A 17,126-nucleotide genomic window follows, 5' to 3' on the forward strand; every position below is an offset into this window, starting at 1 on the left:
CTAATCTCATGTTTAGAAAATATTTTCCAGACGTATGGAGTAATGCTGTAAGTAAAAAGCAAGTTGCAGAACAACATATATTCTCTGATTCTTGTTTTTTAAAAAAAATTCCTACGTGCACACATATATAATAATTAAATATACATATATTTTTAATGCTTATAGAAGCCTGAAAGGACACATACCAAATTTAATAGCAAACATTCCATCTCAAAAGAAAAATAAAAGAATTGGAGTAAAGAACAAATAAAGAAAACTGTCTTGTTTTGCTTTTCAAATTTGTTATACTTCAAATCAAAACAAAAAAAGTAGCTAGAACCAGTATCACTTCTTGAGTATCAAGTAAATTCTAAAAAGTTATGCGTAATAAAACATTAAGAATATCTACTAGCTCTTAATCTTGACCTAAAATAGAAATTTCTATTATACCAAAAGTATTGAGAAAAGTAACTTCTACATTCTATCCAGCCCCTCAGTCCTTCCTCATAACTGAGATGGAATACATAGCTCTCTTTTCCTATATCCCAGAGTAAGAACATCTGGGTCATGGCCTTGCCTAATTACTAAAAATAAGTGTAGCGTTCTAACCATTGGTGCTTGATGGGTGGAGGCAACAATTCAATAATTAGGAGTAAATGTTTCAGTTCCTCATCAAGGACTCCGCCAGTGAAGAAACATAATACAATATTAGGAAGCCCAACCGCACCTGTGCACCAGTTGAGATTTATCAAAAGCAAAGCTGGTATATTTGTCTCCATCTATCTGTCTCTTGCATTTACTCTCAAATGGATCTGAACTCTAAGATGCAGTAAAGAGGATAAACAATTATATCACAAGACTTTATAAAACTACATATCATTTTATAAATGGGTTCAATAAATTTATCTACCAAAGCACTAGGTTATAATATGAAATTGCATCAGTTTCCCCACCTGCTGTTTATCTTGTAATGCATTCTGAGCTGTGTCCAAATGATTCTGAAGATCGGCTCTTTGAGCAGTTTTTGCTGCTTCTGCTGATAGCAATAATTCAGTTTTGGCTTTAATCTGTAACAAAATTTACACATTACTTTATTCCATATTTAGTTGATGATTTTACCTTGCTTGAATGCACATTGCTTTTGTCACTAAACTATTTAAAAATGAAGTCCTTTTTTGTTAAAAAGAAAAATAAGGATTTAGATATTAAAAGATATGTCTGTGAAAATCCAAAACATAGGAATGGTACGGGGGAAAAACTCTTAATAATGTTTGAAGAAACAACGAAAAAAATGTTCCTATATGACAAGAAAACACTAATGTACCCTTTTGTTAAAAAAGAAATGGTATACTTTTTTTCCTGAGAAAGGACATGCCAAAGTGAATGTGAATCTCCAAAGTCTACCACTGTTAACAACAAACTAAATAACTATGCTTTGAAAAAAAAATGATGGCTTCAAAGAAAACTTTTCCAGAATCCAAGGACACAAAACACCTAGACAAACCACGACTACATTTGAAATTCACTATTACCCAATAATTTCCCACCTAAAGGGTTTTACTTTTAATCCTCATAAGAATATCAAGAAATTACATATTAAAACTCAAGGTTTTAAATAATAAGCTTTAATAAAATCAAGCAAAAAGCAAACAAAATATAAACACATATTTAGAACTAAAACACTTTGAGAAAGGGTAAAACACAGGAAGACATTCTTTTAGCTGGTTGAGGAGAGGAGCAATAAACATAAGAAATCTAAAATATACTGTAGGAATAATTTTAAGCTAACAGGAAAAAAATTTAAGATTCTTTCTTAGTAACTAAATACTCTGTTTTCTCAGAAACAATGGTCATATATAGATATATATCTACATTGAATTAAAAGTGAAAACTAAAGAAATTTACACTTTAAACAAGAGGAAGCAAATATGATAAATGCATATCAGGGACTATAAAGAACTTATTTTTTCAGAAGTCAGCTTCATTTACACATGGCATTCTATCTGAAGAACCAAAAATTCATAAAATACTTTAGTGCACAATAATTGCCCATGATCTTTTAATACAGTATGCTTCAACTAATGTGACATATTTTCCAAAATTATGGGACACACAAAGAAGAATCAGGGGAGATTAACTAATAGTTTTACTGATTGACATTATTTCATAAATACTTTGATGGGAAATTACATGGTCCTTTATATAGTCTGCCCCTCTGCAATCCAATTATTAGAATGGAGAAAGAAATTTGTCTTATTTCCTATACCATGATTTACTCATCAAGCAAAACTTCTGAAAGAATAGAATTAAAATACTAAAAGTAATATACATTGGTATTCTTTTTTAAAAATCAAATATTTAAAGAAGATCTTTTAAATGAAAATAAAAAATACATGTAACAGAGATCTTATGGCATAATATCAAATTAATTTGAAATTAAAAAGAAAATAAGACTTTATCAAAACAAAACAAAAAGCTAAGATTCAGTAATTTCAGGAGATGTAGTTTGCTTAAAGTGGCAGAGGAGCAACAAGGAGGAGACAAGAAGAAAGAGAAAATCTGCCCAAACAGAAAAGTTCAATAAATTATCTCGTTTTAAAATCTAATTTCTATTCCAAATATTTTTCTATTAATGTGTGAGGCAAAAGGAGAGTAAGAATTCAAAATATTTGACAGTCTAAAATTGGTGCTCTATTCATACTTATATTTTAAAAAGCATGATTTATAAAGCATACTTTATATTAAAAAGCATGATTCCATACTACCTGTATGTCAAGCTGGGAGACCTTCTCCTTGCTTTCATTTAATTGGCTATTTAATTCATTGACACTGGTTTCTAGAGAGAGGACACGGTCTTGTGCAGCTCTAAGATGTGCCTTCTGCTCTTGTACCTGGTCATGTAAATTCTCCTGGGCTTGTTTATGACTTTCCGACTGATTCTTTAGCTTCTCTGTCAGTTGAGTTACCTATTATATAAAAGTTCATAAATGATATAACAAAAACAAAGAAGCCCAGATTTAAGCACCATGAGAATATTAAATCTGTATGATGTTATCTCAAAGTTTTTAAAGTAAAACTATTCACATCTTTCCAAAGATACATGAACATGATCTCAAATCATAAGAAATAACATCAAACACACATATTTTTAATATTATCTATGAAGCTATAATTTACATGCAATAAAATTCATCTAATTTAAATTGTTAATTTGAGATCTGATAAATGTATACCCTTCGTTAACCATCACTATAATCAACATAGAAAACATATCCTAAAATATCCCTCATGCCCCTTTGTAATCATTCCCAACTCCCATCGCTAGCCTTGGACAATCAATGTTCTAACCAAGTAACAAGACTTCTTTATATATGCTGGCTATTTGTAAATTGTTATTTTCTCCCAGTTGGAATCTTGGCTTTTATTTTCAAAATGGTATATTTTGAAGAACAAACTTTTTAAATTTAGATGAAATTTTTTATGTACCTTGTTTGGAGTTTATGGAGTTTTTGAATTTTTTGAATTTATACTTTCAAATTTTAAATTTTTTTGGCTATTATTTCTATAAATATATTTCTCCCCAGCCCCATCTGTGACTCTCATTATATATGGTAGCCTACTTGATACTATCCCATAGATTAAGGCACTCTTCTCACCTGCAATTCCTCCTAGTCTTTTTTTCTTTCTTTCTCTGCTTCATTTTGCAAAGTTTCAATTGCCTTATCTTCAAGTTCACTGACATTATTTTCTATTTGCTTAATCTATCCAATGACATTTTTATTTCATGTATTTTAAGATTTTTATCTCTAGAAATTCCATTTTGTTGTTCTTGAATGTTTCCACTTCTATCTCTGTTATTATAGTTTTTCCTTTATACCCATAAGCATATTCTTTTTTAAATTATTACCAATTATTTTAGTTGTAGATGGACACAATACATTTATTTATTTATTTATTTATTTTTAATGTGGTGCTGAGAATCAAACCCAGTGCCTCACACATGCTAGGCAAGTGCTATATAACACAGCTACAACCCCAGCCTCCCATTAGCATATTTTAAGATGTGTTTTTAAGTACTTATCTGATGAGTCCATCATCTTTCATTTCAGAGTCTGCTTCCATTAGATGATTTTTCTCCTGGTTATGACTCACATTTTTTTTCTGTTTATTCATATTTCTAGTAATTTTTTTGTTATTTATCATGACCAATCTGGATTTTGTTGCATTCTTTTACAGAATTGTGAGCTTTGTTCCAGTAAATAGTTAATACATCTGTGGTTCATTTGGGCCCTTTCAAGGCTGGGGTTTACATTTTGTTAGGTCAGGTGTACAGAAGCTTTTACTCTAGGGCTACTTTATTTAGCCTTACTCTCTCCTAAAGTGTAACACTTCTGGTGTGGATTTCTACTGAATGCCCCACTGTTCAACTATGTCTTTCTTCTATGATTGCTGGCACTTGAATATCTCCCAGTCCTGTGTGGGCTCTGGTAATTTTCCAGTCTGCAGTTCCCTGATATTGCTCATTGTCCGGCCTTGCAGAATCTTACCTTCTAAAATAAAACTTAGCATTCCACCAAATCCTCCAGTGGATCCTTACAGGTTTCTGGAGCTTTTTCTCTGCATTGCTCCTCCTTCCCTGGTTTTTTTCTCTGCAAACTGAACCTTCCAGCTGCCTTAACCTACCTGAACTTCAGTCTTTCCATTTAAACCAACCTTTCACTCCCCAGCTCAGTGAACTCACTGTTTTCTTTAGATTCTCCCAACCTTCACCATAGTCTGAAAAATGTCTCCGGGTCAAACGGTAGAGTGGTCAAAGATTTCACCTCCATGGTTTCTCTTCTCTCAGGGATCACTGAAAGCAATGACTTTATACATGTTTTTTCACTTTTCTAGGAGGCAGAGGGGCTAACTATGCATCAGTTGCTTCCCTAGAAGTATGTCAATTTATTTTTTTAAAAAAATGCATGACTTTCCTGATCATATTTGTAGGATGAGCAATGTCAAATTGCAGATAACTAAAAAATAGGCTAGACAATTTTTCATAAAAACTAACCCAAAAAAATTTGAATTCTTCAAAACTAATTTAGAAATTTGGGGGAAAATCTATATATATTCTAATTCCAAAACTTTTCTAAAAACTAGAAAAGTGATATAACCTACAGACACTTTGCTAATATTTTTTATTTAGATAATAATAATTATCTTCCTAGATAATTCTTCCAAAAAAGCAACTGTCAATTATTTTCAGTTTTAAAATGTTACTATTTATTTATTTATTTATTTATTTTTTAAAGAGAGAGTGAGAGAGGAGAGAGAGTGAGAGAGAATTTTTTTTTTAATATTTATTTTTTAGTTCTCGGTGGACACAACATCTTTGCTGGTATGTGGTGCTGAGGATCGAACCCGGGCCGCACGCATGCGAGGCGAGCGCGCTACCGCTTGAGCCACATCCCCTGCCCTAAAATGTTACTATTTAAATTTTATGTTTTTCTTCAACTACATATGAATTTTGTGACAATAGGGCAAGTTATAAAAATTATTAGCTATATATTGTCCAAAGATATATATTATCAAAATATAAATAAATGTTAAATCTGAATATTGACTAATACACACTAACAACTAGTATTTGATTAGTACCTATAACTTAGGAATACATTTGTTATTCATTCCTTTTTTAAAATAACACAAAATGCTATAAGGAAAGTATGCACTATTAATAACATCACCACTCTCCCAATAAGCTAATGAGGTGAAATAATTTACTATAGTTTACAGTTTAGAAAGTTACATCCTAGAACATTAACTGAGGATTTCCTATGTCACATCATGTTAACTAACTTTTACTACAGCAGTAACATAACCAACCTCTGGGATAAATAAAATGCTCTATGTCAAAAATACACAGGATTTTAAATGTAGAAAAAAAAGCCAGGATAATGAGTCATTCAAACAAAACATTTAATGAGATTTAGAGAGATAAAAGTAAATCTTAGAAATAAAATACATTTTACAAGCTTACTTGCTCCTGTAACATATGGTTTTTTTCTTGCAACTGGTGAAGAACAGCAGTCTCTCCTTCCCCAGCCTGAATTTTTGCATAAAGATCTTCTCTTTCCTTTTCTAGTAATGAAATATTTTCTTTACTCTTCTGCAATAAGGCTTCAAGGTTCTGTATCTTTTGGTCCTTATCACCAATTTGACGTAGGACTTGTTCCAAATCATTCTGTAAAGAATTGAAAAACTAACATTTTAAGGATAAAGAATTCAAGAAGTTATTCCTTAAACAAAGAATGACTGATAAGAAATTTTATCACTCAAACTTTTAAGTCTTATATTTTAAAGTACTTATTATATTTTAATATGACAAATTTAATTAAAATAGTTAATAATATAAATCTATATTATTGATAATAAACTAGAATTTATCAAAAAGAAATCTTTAACTAACTACATTTTTTTCATAACTCTCTAACATCACCTCTTATTACTGTCTGACCCATTTCAGACAAATGGGATTCATTATTCTTGATCACACCAGGCACATTGCCACCTCAGAGCCTTGCACTAACAGTCCTTCTGTCTAAAATGCTTCCCTCACAGAAACGCTCCCTCTCCTTCATGTGTTTGCTCAATTGTCACTTCTTAATCAGACCTACCCTGACCACTACATTTAAAATTGTAGCCTTTCATAATACTTTGTAGTCTGGCTATTTTTCTCTTTTCATTGGACTTATCTTTAATACACTAAATAATTGATGTGTTTTTCATGTTTATCTGCCTCCCTCCATCTCCAGCATTAGAATATATGCTGCACAATGATGAGTACTTTTCTTTCCTGCTTTATTCACTGGTGTATATCCAAGATATCTAACACAAGGATTCAAAAACATTTGTTGAGCTAATTTTTAAAAATTATTACACTCTAACCCACAGATACAGACTTATTTCAATACCTCAATAGGACTCTTCTTTTGATAACTTAAGAGATACCTCTTCTTTTACTTTTAACAAGAATCTTAATGTTTCCCAGAGCACAATTCAATAGCCCACATCCAGAATAATACCCACTTTCTCAAGCTATCTGACACCATAGCCTTTGCCTCTGCCTCAATCCTTTTATAATAAGAGTCAGAGAACCTCTACCCAGAACAAGGCACTATCTATCCCCTGTGAACACTGTCTTGCTGAGGCAGTCCCCAGCCCCCTGGTCCCCTCAATGATTTGTGTCAGTATTAAAATATTTGAAGGTAAATCCCTCTAAGATTCACTCATGTCCAACCTCTTTGCTCTCAGCTTTTGTTCCTGCCAACAGTTAGCCCTCTCTCCACATTCTACTAATCTTCTGGATCCACAGTTCCAGGAAAGAGCTTTCTTCCAGAACAGTCTCTCTGTTTTCACATCTTAATTGAAATTTGGTTCTCCTTTTACAGATTCCAATTCCCCTCATCTTCTCTAGTCAGGGAGACTTACTCCAATGGGCACGTAGAGGAGGCCAACCTTCCCCTGGTGTTTCACTGCTATTACTCGCTGCCTCGGGTAAAAGCTATGTGATGCTTTTAGAAAGTATGCCATTCTCACTTATCTACCTTCTACTCTTTGCTGCTATCATCTATAAATCCCTACCTCATTCACTGAAGACTTGAGACCTGATTTAGTTTTTCTCTCAATCCCAATTTCTGCCAATTTCCTGGGAAATACAAAATGCATAGAGAATTAAGAGCATAGCCTCAACATGCATATCATCTTAATTCCTGGACCTTAACTCATTTTACATTGCAATTACTTATACAGGATCTTGTAATAAACTGAAATTATTCCAGCTAAAAAATTCCAACTATCTTACCCTGTAACCACAACTTCCTATCTTCCAATTTCATGACCTCATTCTCATCTTCAATGTCAGAGACCTCATCTTCTCCTAAATTACTCACACTATGCCAAACTTCTCTTCCTAAACCCCATAGAAGGATATGAAATAACTTTATTCTAACATTCCCCATTTCCTTTCACCTCAAAATTTCCAAATCAATCACCCCAAAAGAGCCTAATCTATATCAATGTTGCAATTTGCTTTTTCTAATTCTATACTTCTAAGCACTGTCAGAATAAAGGCAACAAACTTCCATTTTTCCAGGTTTAGGTCATTATAAATGTCTAGATTCCAATCTCTACAATATACTCATAGGCATCTTTTCAACCCTTTCATTTAAATAAGGTCCTACCCTCAAACATTCTCCTCAATAACTATTTTTTTTTTTTTTTGTACTGGGGATTGAACTCAGGGGCACTCGACCACTAAGCCACATCCCCAGCCCTATTTTGTGTTTTATTTAGAGACAGGGTCTCATTGAATTGCTTAGCACCTTGCTTTTGTTGAGGCTGGATTTGAACTCACAATCCTCTTATCTCACCTCAGGAGCCGCTGGGATTACAGGTGTGAGGAACCGTGCCCAGCGCCTCCTCAATAACTATTTAAAAGCTTCAATATGTTCTCCACATTCTCAGTTGAAGCTTGCCAGATAGTCAGCTATTGCTATCCAACTTTATCTTGAAATACAAGATTTTTCAGGAATGGTCTATCTTGATTTTTCAATCTTTTATCTATACAATTATTTATGCATATGTATGTGTCTCTCCATATTTACCTTATTTCCTCAAGCTTCAGGATAAATTCAAACTCATCCCTCCATTGTATGAGTGATATTATAGATGATTATTATTATTATTATTATTATTATTATTATTATTATTATCTATTTCCTCACTTTTTTCCCAGTATCCTTAATAACTCATCCTTACCTGTCTCTTTGTCCTAAACTAGAAACATGTTTATGCCTTCTCTTAAGTCTCAAAAATACTCCCTAGATCAAGTTCCCAGCTACAGACAAAGATAGAAATTCAGTATAAGAAAAGGGTACAGTATAAGAACACCTACTTGATTGCTGACCTGTGCCAAATTGTGCATGCTAGATTTACTATCCCATTTCTTTCCTAACCTTTATGATAAAATCTCAAAGCCATCTGTATTTACTTTATCAAACTTCTCTCTTCCCATTCTCTCTTGAACTTTCTCCAACCAAGTTGTCATCCCACCCTCTCCATTTAAATTGCTCTCATAATCAAGGTTATTAAAGTCCCCCATGCTGCCAAATCCAATGGGATTCTCAGTTTTCATCTTGCTTGACCTCCATCCTTCCCTGGAATCATCCTTGACTCTTCTCTCAATATTCTACATTGACCCATCAGTAAATCGGTCAGCTTTACTTTTAAAATACAACTAGAATCTGACCAGTCCAGCTACTGCCTTCCTATTAAGACTTGTTACTGCCTCAGGACCTTCTAAGGTACTCCCTCTGATAATCACAAAGATCATACCCTCCTTCAGGTCTTTCATCTTTTTAGCGAGGCCTTCCTTAGCAATCCTACCAAGCACTACAGTGTCACTTTAAGCCCCTACATACTTCCTACTCCTCATCCCTCATTTTTACATCTCTTTAGCAATTATTAATGTATAACATACTACATATTTTGTTTATTTAACTTAGTTGTTATTGGCTTCCCTCACTAAGCTGCATGAAAACAGACATTTTGTTTGTTTGGTTTGCTTCTACAGACACAAATCAGCTCCTTGGCTGAGAGTAGACATAAATGAATACTTATTAACTGAGTCAAAGAACCGATAAATTAATCCAAAATTTTGACATCTATTTGTCTTACTCTCATGTCACACTCCAAACTCGAAAGGAAAAGAGATTACTGCTTTCTTCACACTCCAAGATTATTCCTATGTACACATCATTAGATTGTCATTTCCTAGAGGGCAGGCACTCTGCTGCTTCTATTCTCAGTGCTGAGCACAGTGTCTGACACACAGTGCTCAGTAATAGTCAATGAATTAATTAAAGTATAAAGGAATAAATGAATATCAAAGTCAAATTCACTTCAAGACTTAGGTATCCTTCCTTTATCATAACAAAACAAAAACTAAACTCTCAATCTTCTAAGCTATAAATTTAACCCAATCAATTACATTTTCTATGCCTATAATTCCAATATTCAGATGATAGGTAAGAAGAAATAAAAGACAGGCTAGGGATAAAGCTCAGCTGGTAGAGCGCTTGCTTTGCATGCACAAGGCCTTGGGTCCGATCCCCAGCACCACAAAAAAAAAAAAAAAAAAAAAAAGAAAAGAAAAAAGAAGAAATAAATGACCAAAAATTCTGAATTCTTCTATAGAAAATACAAAATGTTCTTTTTTACTGAGTTACCAATAGGAAAACTGCATTTGAATATATTTGATTTTTCAAATAAGGTATTTCAGTAATAAATAATTATTTATCAATCATTTAAATATAATTTACTTAACTAGTTATATTTAATAGATCAATTTTCCTAATAAATTTCATAAATTTAAATATTTTATATAATTTACCATAAATAACAAATTTGTTTCTAGTAAATAGTTTTAAGGTATTTTAGCTTTTCAACAAAATAATCAAAAGAGAGCATTTTCTGATTATCTAGAAACTGAGAACTCCCCAAAATTCTTCATAATCAAGTATTTTGCTTTATCTAGTTTTATCACAACATAATAATAGTTTGGTTTAAATTTTGTTTAAAAGATTAATTATTCAAATAATTTTTACCTGAGCTTCTCGAAGTTTTGCTGTAGTGCTTTGCTGAAGAGCTTGTTGTTCTTGATGCTGTTGCTTGGTTTTATCTAACTGATGCTGCAATTCTGTGGAATTTGTTACTTTTTCCTTCAACTTAAAAAAAATGTAGACTGTCAGGTGACAACTTAAAGGCATAATACTACCATTAATAAATATTTGGCATTACTTCAATTTTCAAATATGAACACAAAAATAAATTCAGTCTGGAAGATATCAACTTTAAAAGCAATATATTATTACCTATAGAATCATCATCTCCCTTGGAAAGCTGGGAATGGAACCACCATTCGACTCAGCTATTCCCCTTGTCGGACATTCCTCAAAGACCTAAAAAGAGCGTACTATAGGGATACAGCTACATCAATGTTCATAGCAGCACAATTCACAATAGCTAGACTGTGGAACCAACCTAGATGCCCTTCAATAGATGAATGGATAAAAAAATGTGACATTTATAGAATCATCATCTCATAATGAATAAACTATTCTCTAGTGATAGACTTTTATCTTAAAAAAATACAGATCTTTCTCTAGGTTAGCATCTGTTCAATATTGTTTTTGTATACCAATATGAACAATTAATTACATATAATTTGTTTTTTAACAACAATCTAACCCACAGAATCAGCACTTCATTTTTTTCTCTAATAGTCACTTCATTGGGAAAAAAATCAGATCATATACTATAGCTAAGATTTCAGCTTAAAAGAAAATTTATTACTAAAACTATAGATTTTAATTCTGAATATTTATTCAACTCAAATAAAAGACATAACTTAATGATAACTTTCCCTTTAATCATACAGTGGGTACCATGTTGAACAATTACAACTTGAATTAGAATAATAATCACATACCTAATTTTTAAAGTGAACATCCTTACATGTAAAGTTTATATGCACAAACTACATGTCATCAATGATCCTCACCAACTATTCATTGCTCTCTGTTTCACTCCAGCAGCATGACAGAAGGTAAACCCCAGAATTTTTCCTACCTAGCTGAAAAAGAGTTTTCTTTGTGCTACTTTGTTGAGAACTTTGGGGAAATACAGTTGTAGTAAAATGTAGTGATTTAATATAGTTAATAAGCAGGATATTTTCATTGGGGAAAAGTAAATGTTGCAGTTGAAAGTAGAAAAACAAGTAAAGTTGTTGACAATTAAAATACTGATGAACCACAACCATATTTAAGATGCTTCATGCCAGGCAAATTGGCACACATCTATAATCCCATCAACAGGGGAGGCTGAAGCAGGAGGCAAGTTTGAGGTCAGCCTCAATGATTTAGCAAAGCCCTGTCAAAAAATTTACAAGGACTTGGAATGTAGCTCAGTGGTACAGTATCCCTGGGTTCAATCTCCAGTACTACAAAAACAAAAGATGTCTCAAGTTCATCAATAAAGTTGCTAGTATCAACTCATTTAAAAGCCTAGCTTACCTCTTCTTCTAAACGAGAAAGTTTAAGCTGTAAGTCAGCCACTTGTTGTTCTCTATCCATCAGCTTTTCACTGGAAAGCTGTCTCTGCTCCTTCAGCCTACCATGAGCTTCCCCAAGTTGGCGCTCAGTTTCCAGAAGTTTGCTGTGTAACTTAAAAAATAAATAAATAAAAGTACATATATATGCATGTGTGTAAACACATACACACACTACCACCTACTTTCAAAACAATATTCTTTTTCACCAATAGAAGCATACTATCTTAATTTTCATGACAATTTCCAGAAACCTAAGATCTAACATAATAATTTAATCTGCAAGTAAATTTGAATCACATAAAATTATGACTAAGCATTATAGATTTTATTGCTCATAATAGTTTCATTGCTTTCTTAAAAAAAAATAAACAGGACCAAGGGCTCTTGTTTGGATGTAAGTATTGCCATCACTTGAGGAACTTAAAATAATAAAATGAAATTTGACAGTATTTTTCAAAGATCCACAGTGATTCCTGCTGCATTTCTATGTTAAGAACCACCCCAGCTGACTTCTTAAACTTGGGTATTGAACAGAGCTCAAAGCATTCCCCAGTCCTCAAATTGGCATGCAATTTCTAAATAAAATGTAGAAAACAACTATATGTTTTAAAGGAAAACATTAAGTGATCCTCATTTATTAACCTAAGAAATGTCAACAAGAGACTAGGGGTATATATAGCTCAGTGGTAGAGCAATTGCCTATCACATTTAAGTCCCTGGGTTCAGCCCCCAGCACCAAAACAAAAACAAAACAAAACCCTAATGAGTTACAGGAGCCATTTTCTCTGGAGCTAAGAACCACCACTTTTTCAAATGATGTGGTTGTATTATCCTGGTTGTATTAACAACAGAATGATTTCTTCTGGTTGTATTAATACAACCAGAATAACTATTGGGTTTTTCCTTGAAGGGGTAGGGAGATTTTCATTAAACAAAAAGGAAAAAAGTTTATATCAATTTCAGAAGCATTACTATGCTAGGAGTGTGGAGATGAGTATGCAATACGTTTGGCAAGGCTTACGCACTAAGAACAGTTAGCATGTAAATCTCATTAACACACAAAATCAAGTGTGTTTAATATTAAGCATGAGTGCCTAGGTTCGATTCCTAGTACCTTGAAAAAAAAAACACCCATAAAACATGAAGAAGAAAAAATAAAGAAGAAGGAGGAGTAGGAGGAGAGGAAGGAGAGGAAGCGGAGGAAGAAAAGGAAGGAGGAGGACTAGAGGAACTATAAGAGAAAGAGGAAAGAAAGGATAGGGAGGAGGAGGAAGAAAACATAGGTAAAGAACTTAAGATAGAAAACAGCTTGAAGTGTTGGTGTGTTTGAGGAACTGAAATCAACATGGATTCACAATGGTTTGGGAGGAGCCTGAAGCTATAACATAGGCAACACTATATACACAGAAGTGCACATGCCAAAGAAAGAAGGCTGGAATCAATTGAAAGTGTAATGAAAAACTACTAGGCAAGTGAAAGCATTAAGCAGAGGATTAAACTTACATGCTTTAAAAAGGTACTTCTGGCTTCTATATGGAGAATCCATTAAGGAGACCACTAAAAGGTAAACTGTGAGAAGTGTAATACAGTATTCCAGATAGGCAAGATGGTAGCTTAGATTAAGAATGCTGGCAGTGTAGATGGATAGAAGTACAAAGATTTGAAACATATTTTGAAGGTAGAATACAGACAACATGCTGAGAGAAAGAAGATAAATGGCATCACTTCAAGGTCTTCAGTATGACCTCTTTATTTTACATAAAATGGTGACTAAATCAAATAATCATAAATTCAAGTCTCATTGTGTTTAAGTGGGCTCTCAAAATTCCTTAATGCCCCTCCACCCACTGACAACCAACTAAAGCAAAAATTTCTAGACCTATTGTTGAGCACCCTACATAATAAATTCTCATATGCTCTTTCTGGAAACAATATACACTCCTATTAGATAGACCTTACCTAAGAACAAATCAATGTCCTTTTTAAAAAATATTTATTTATTTATTTATTTGATAGTTGTAGATGGACAGAATGCCTTTATTTTTTTGTTTACTTTTATGTGGTACTGAGGATTGAACCCAGTGCCTTACGCATGCTAGGCAAGCTGGGGCAAGACCCAGCCCCTGTCCTTTCTTTTTGTAATATTTTTCTGCCACTAGTTGCTTCTCACCAATCCTTCTGGCAGGAAGACTCTCCTGCTTTCAAACTGCTATGTGTTAAAACCTATTCAATATTACAATTTCAAGGAACAGCTCTCATACATACAAAGCTTTCCCTGATCATATAATTAGGTTTAAAAAAATGCATAAAGGGAAGTACTACAATGAAAAAAAAAAAACCAGAAGTGAGGAACTCATTCAAATTCCCATAGCATATGGGATTATTATATTATGATTATCATGATCATGGTATGGGATAATACTTGCCTTATCCTCCCCTTGAGATTATGTATACATAATCACTCCCCTTGAGATTATGTATACATAAGCAGGTACCATTTCCCATTTGCTTCTGTATCCCTTAACAAATGAGGCAACGGTGTCTTTTAGAAAGCATAAATGCTAAATTTGTATATGTGAACTAAAGTAAAAACAAAATTTATTTTCAAGTTATATACTAATATTATCAAGCCTCACTTTCCCCCCATTATGAATGCCTTCATTTATTTCTTCACTCACTTATTCCTTGTAACATTTGCTAAGTATGTGCCAAGTAGTAAGGATTTTTAAAAAATGAATAAGACATGGTCTTTGCATCCAAAGAGTTCAGTCTAATGAAAACATAAATTGTGATAATATAATCTACTGTGGCAAGTAAAATATTCACAGTTTGTGCATGCCTTAGCCATCTTGGGGATAGAAGGAGCAATGGGGTGTTTACAAAGGGATGTCTAGAAAAGTGATGAGAAGTAAGTAGAATTTATCAAGGTCAAGAGAAACAGGAAGAATATTTCAGATCAAGAAAACAGAATGAATAGTACAAAATCAAGATATAGTATAACTTAAAGAAAAAAATAAAAACACTTCTGTACTCTTGCAGGGGAAAATAAAATAAAGAATTGTACAGAACTTAGTGGGTATTCCAACAAATCACTGGGGGTGCTCCATATCATAACAAACATTGAACTTCATCTGTTGGGCCATAAGAACGATTAGAGGGTATAAGCAGATTGGGAACATGGTAAGATTTGCTTTTAAAATAGATTACTTTGGTGGCTAAATGGAAGTTGTTATAGTGGTTTACACATACAATTGAAAGTTCAGGGCAGTGGAAAGACAGCAGGCAAGGACAAGCTAGAGAAAAATTCCTAACTATTCTGATCCATTGTCTCATGGTCAGTCTAATCTCAAAACTTAGTGACAGTAAATGTGAAGTATTTAATTCCTGAAACATGACTGAAGCTCAATAAATGACTATCATAATCATCATTATAAAGGAGTATGAAAGCCATGAGAATAACTAATTACAATAAAATATCATTGCTACTTAATTAAGTAAAAGTAAATGAAAAATTTTTAAATGTGAGAACTTTAATCTCCATCAGAATTTTAATCTCTTCCAATTTTCAATCAAATTTTATGTTATCTATAAGCAATAATTAGAATAGGCATTAAAAAATAAGTTAATGGCAAAATCAGAACTTGTATCAAACTTTATCAGGTAGGTATTATTTATCTATTAAATAGTTTTATAATTTGTCTTCCACTTTTAAAATGTCTAATTTTTATACTGGTGGTTTTATTATGCTATTAAAAGTTAGTAGCAAAAAAAGGAAAAAGGTGAATTTTTAAACTAAAGAGTGGTCAACAATTAATTATAGTAGCTAAAACCCAGTAAGTACCTACCATGTACCAGGTACAATGCATTCTAAGCAATTTATATGTGTTAATTCATAAATGCTTCACAACAATGCTGTAAAATGGATATTAACTTTTGTTTTCTTAAGGGAAATTGAAATTGAAGTGTATGAGATCTGATATTACTAAGAAATATAGAAAATAAAGAAGAATTAATTTTTTAAATGATAGTTTTTTTAACATGAACTATATTATGATCAATAACTTCATTATATTTCTCTTCTAACTGGGTGTAATACAATTCTTTCTTCAGCAACTTTTCTGACAATTTCTAAAATATTAATTTTAAAATGTATTTCTTTTCCTAATACTTCTAATTACTCCAGTATTATCTTAGTCAATATTACAAATATAAAACAGTGAAAATATTTAAGAATTATTAAATATTAACTTGTGGTTTTGTGATTGGTCTGCATGACTAAGAAGAAACCATAAGGAGAATTACAATAAATAAAACTAATATCACTTACTTGATTAATTTCACTTTGGAGTTGTAACCCATGCTGCTCCTTTTCTTCTCTCTGTTGCTGTAGCTGTTTCAACTCTGCCTTAAGATGCTGGTACTTAGTCTCTACTTCAGATAATTCTTCTTTGAGCTTGTGGGTTGTCTCTCCTTTTTCACTTAGTTCTGCCTGTATCCTCTGCAGTGAGGTTTCAGATGCAGATAACCTTGACTGAAGCTGTTGACAATCTAGGTCTTTTTGATGAAGGGTTGCCTGTATATTCTTTTTACTCACAGATTCTTCATTATATTTCTCCTCTAACTGGGTGTAATCCAATTCCTTCTTCAGCAACTTTTCCGACAAGTTCTGAAATATCAATTTAAAAATGTATTTCTTTTCCTAGTACTTCTAATTATTCCAATATTGTCTTAGTCGATATTACAAATATAAAACAATAAAATATTTAAGAATTACTAAATATTAACTTGTCGTTTTATGATTGGTCCACATGACTAAACTCTACTAATACAACATAAGAACTGCCATGAAAATGTTGACACAAAATGAAAACACTACTGGATTCCTAGCCAGGAGTGGTGGCACTTGCCTGTAATCCCAGCAACTCAGAAGGCTGTTGCAGAAGGCCAGCCTGGGCAACTTGGGTAGGCCCTTTCTCAAAACAGAACACTTTTT

General features: G+C 32.8%; 1 protein-coding gene across 2 annotated transcripts in view; it reads right to left on the reverse strand.

Moving 5' to 3' along the window:
- EEA1 (early endosome antigen 1) overlaps positions 1 to 17,126 on the reverse strand; it is a 137,257-nt gene that overhangs the window by 36,709 nt on the left and 83,422 nt on the right. For both annotated transcript variants that reach the window (XM_081309177.1, XM_081309176.1), the window contains exons 11-16: positions 16,461 to 16,799; positions 12,096 to 12,245; positions 10,629 to 10,748; positions 6,002 to 6,205; positions 2,745 to 2,945; positions 933 to 1,046 (exon numbers count right to left, since the gene is read on the reverse strand). In XM_081309177.1, coding sequence (XP_081165303.1) covers positions 933 to 1,046; positions 2,745 to 2,945; positions 6,002 to 6,205; positions 10,629 to 10,748; positions 12,096 to 12,245; positions 16,461 to 16,799 — 1,128 coding nt within the window. The remainder of the gene's footprint in view (positions 1 to 932; positions 1,047 to 2,744; positions 2,946 to 6,001; positions 6,206 to 10,628; positions 10,749 to 12,095; positions 12,246 to 16,460; positions 16,800 to 17,126) is intronic.

The sequence above is a fragment of the Spermophilus citellus genome, assembly GCF_964194105.1.
Source record: "Spermophilus citellus genome assembly, chromosome: 10".
NCBI classification, from domain to species: domain Eukaryota; kingdom Metazoa; phylum Chordata; class Mammalia; order Rodentia; family Sciuridae; genus Spermophilus; species Spermophilus citellus.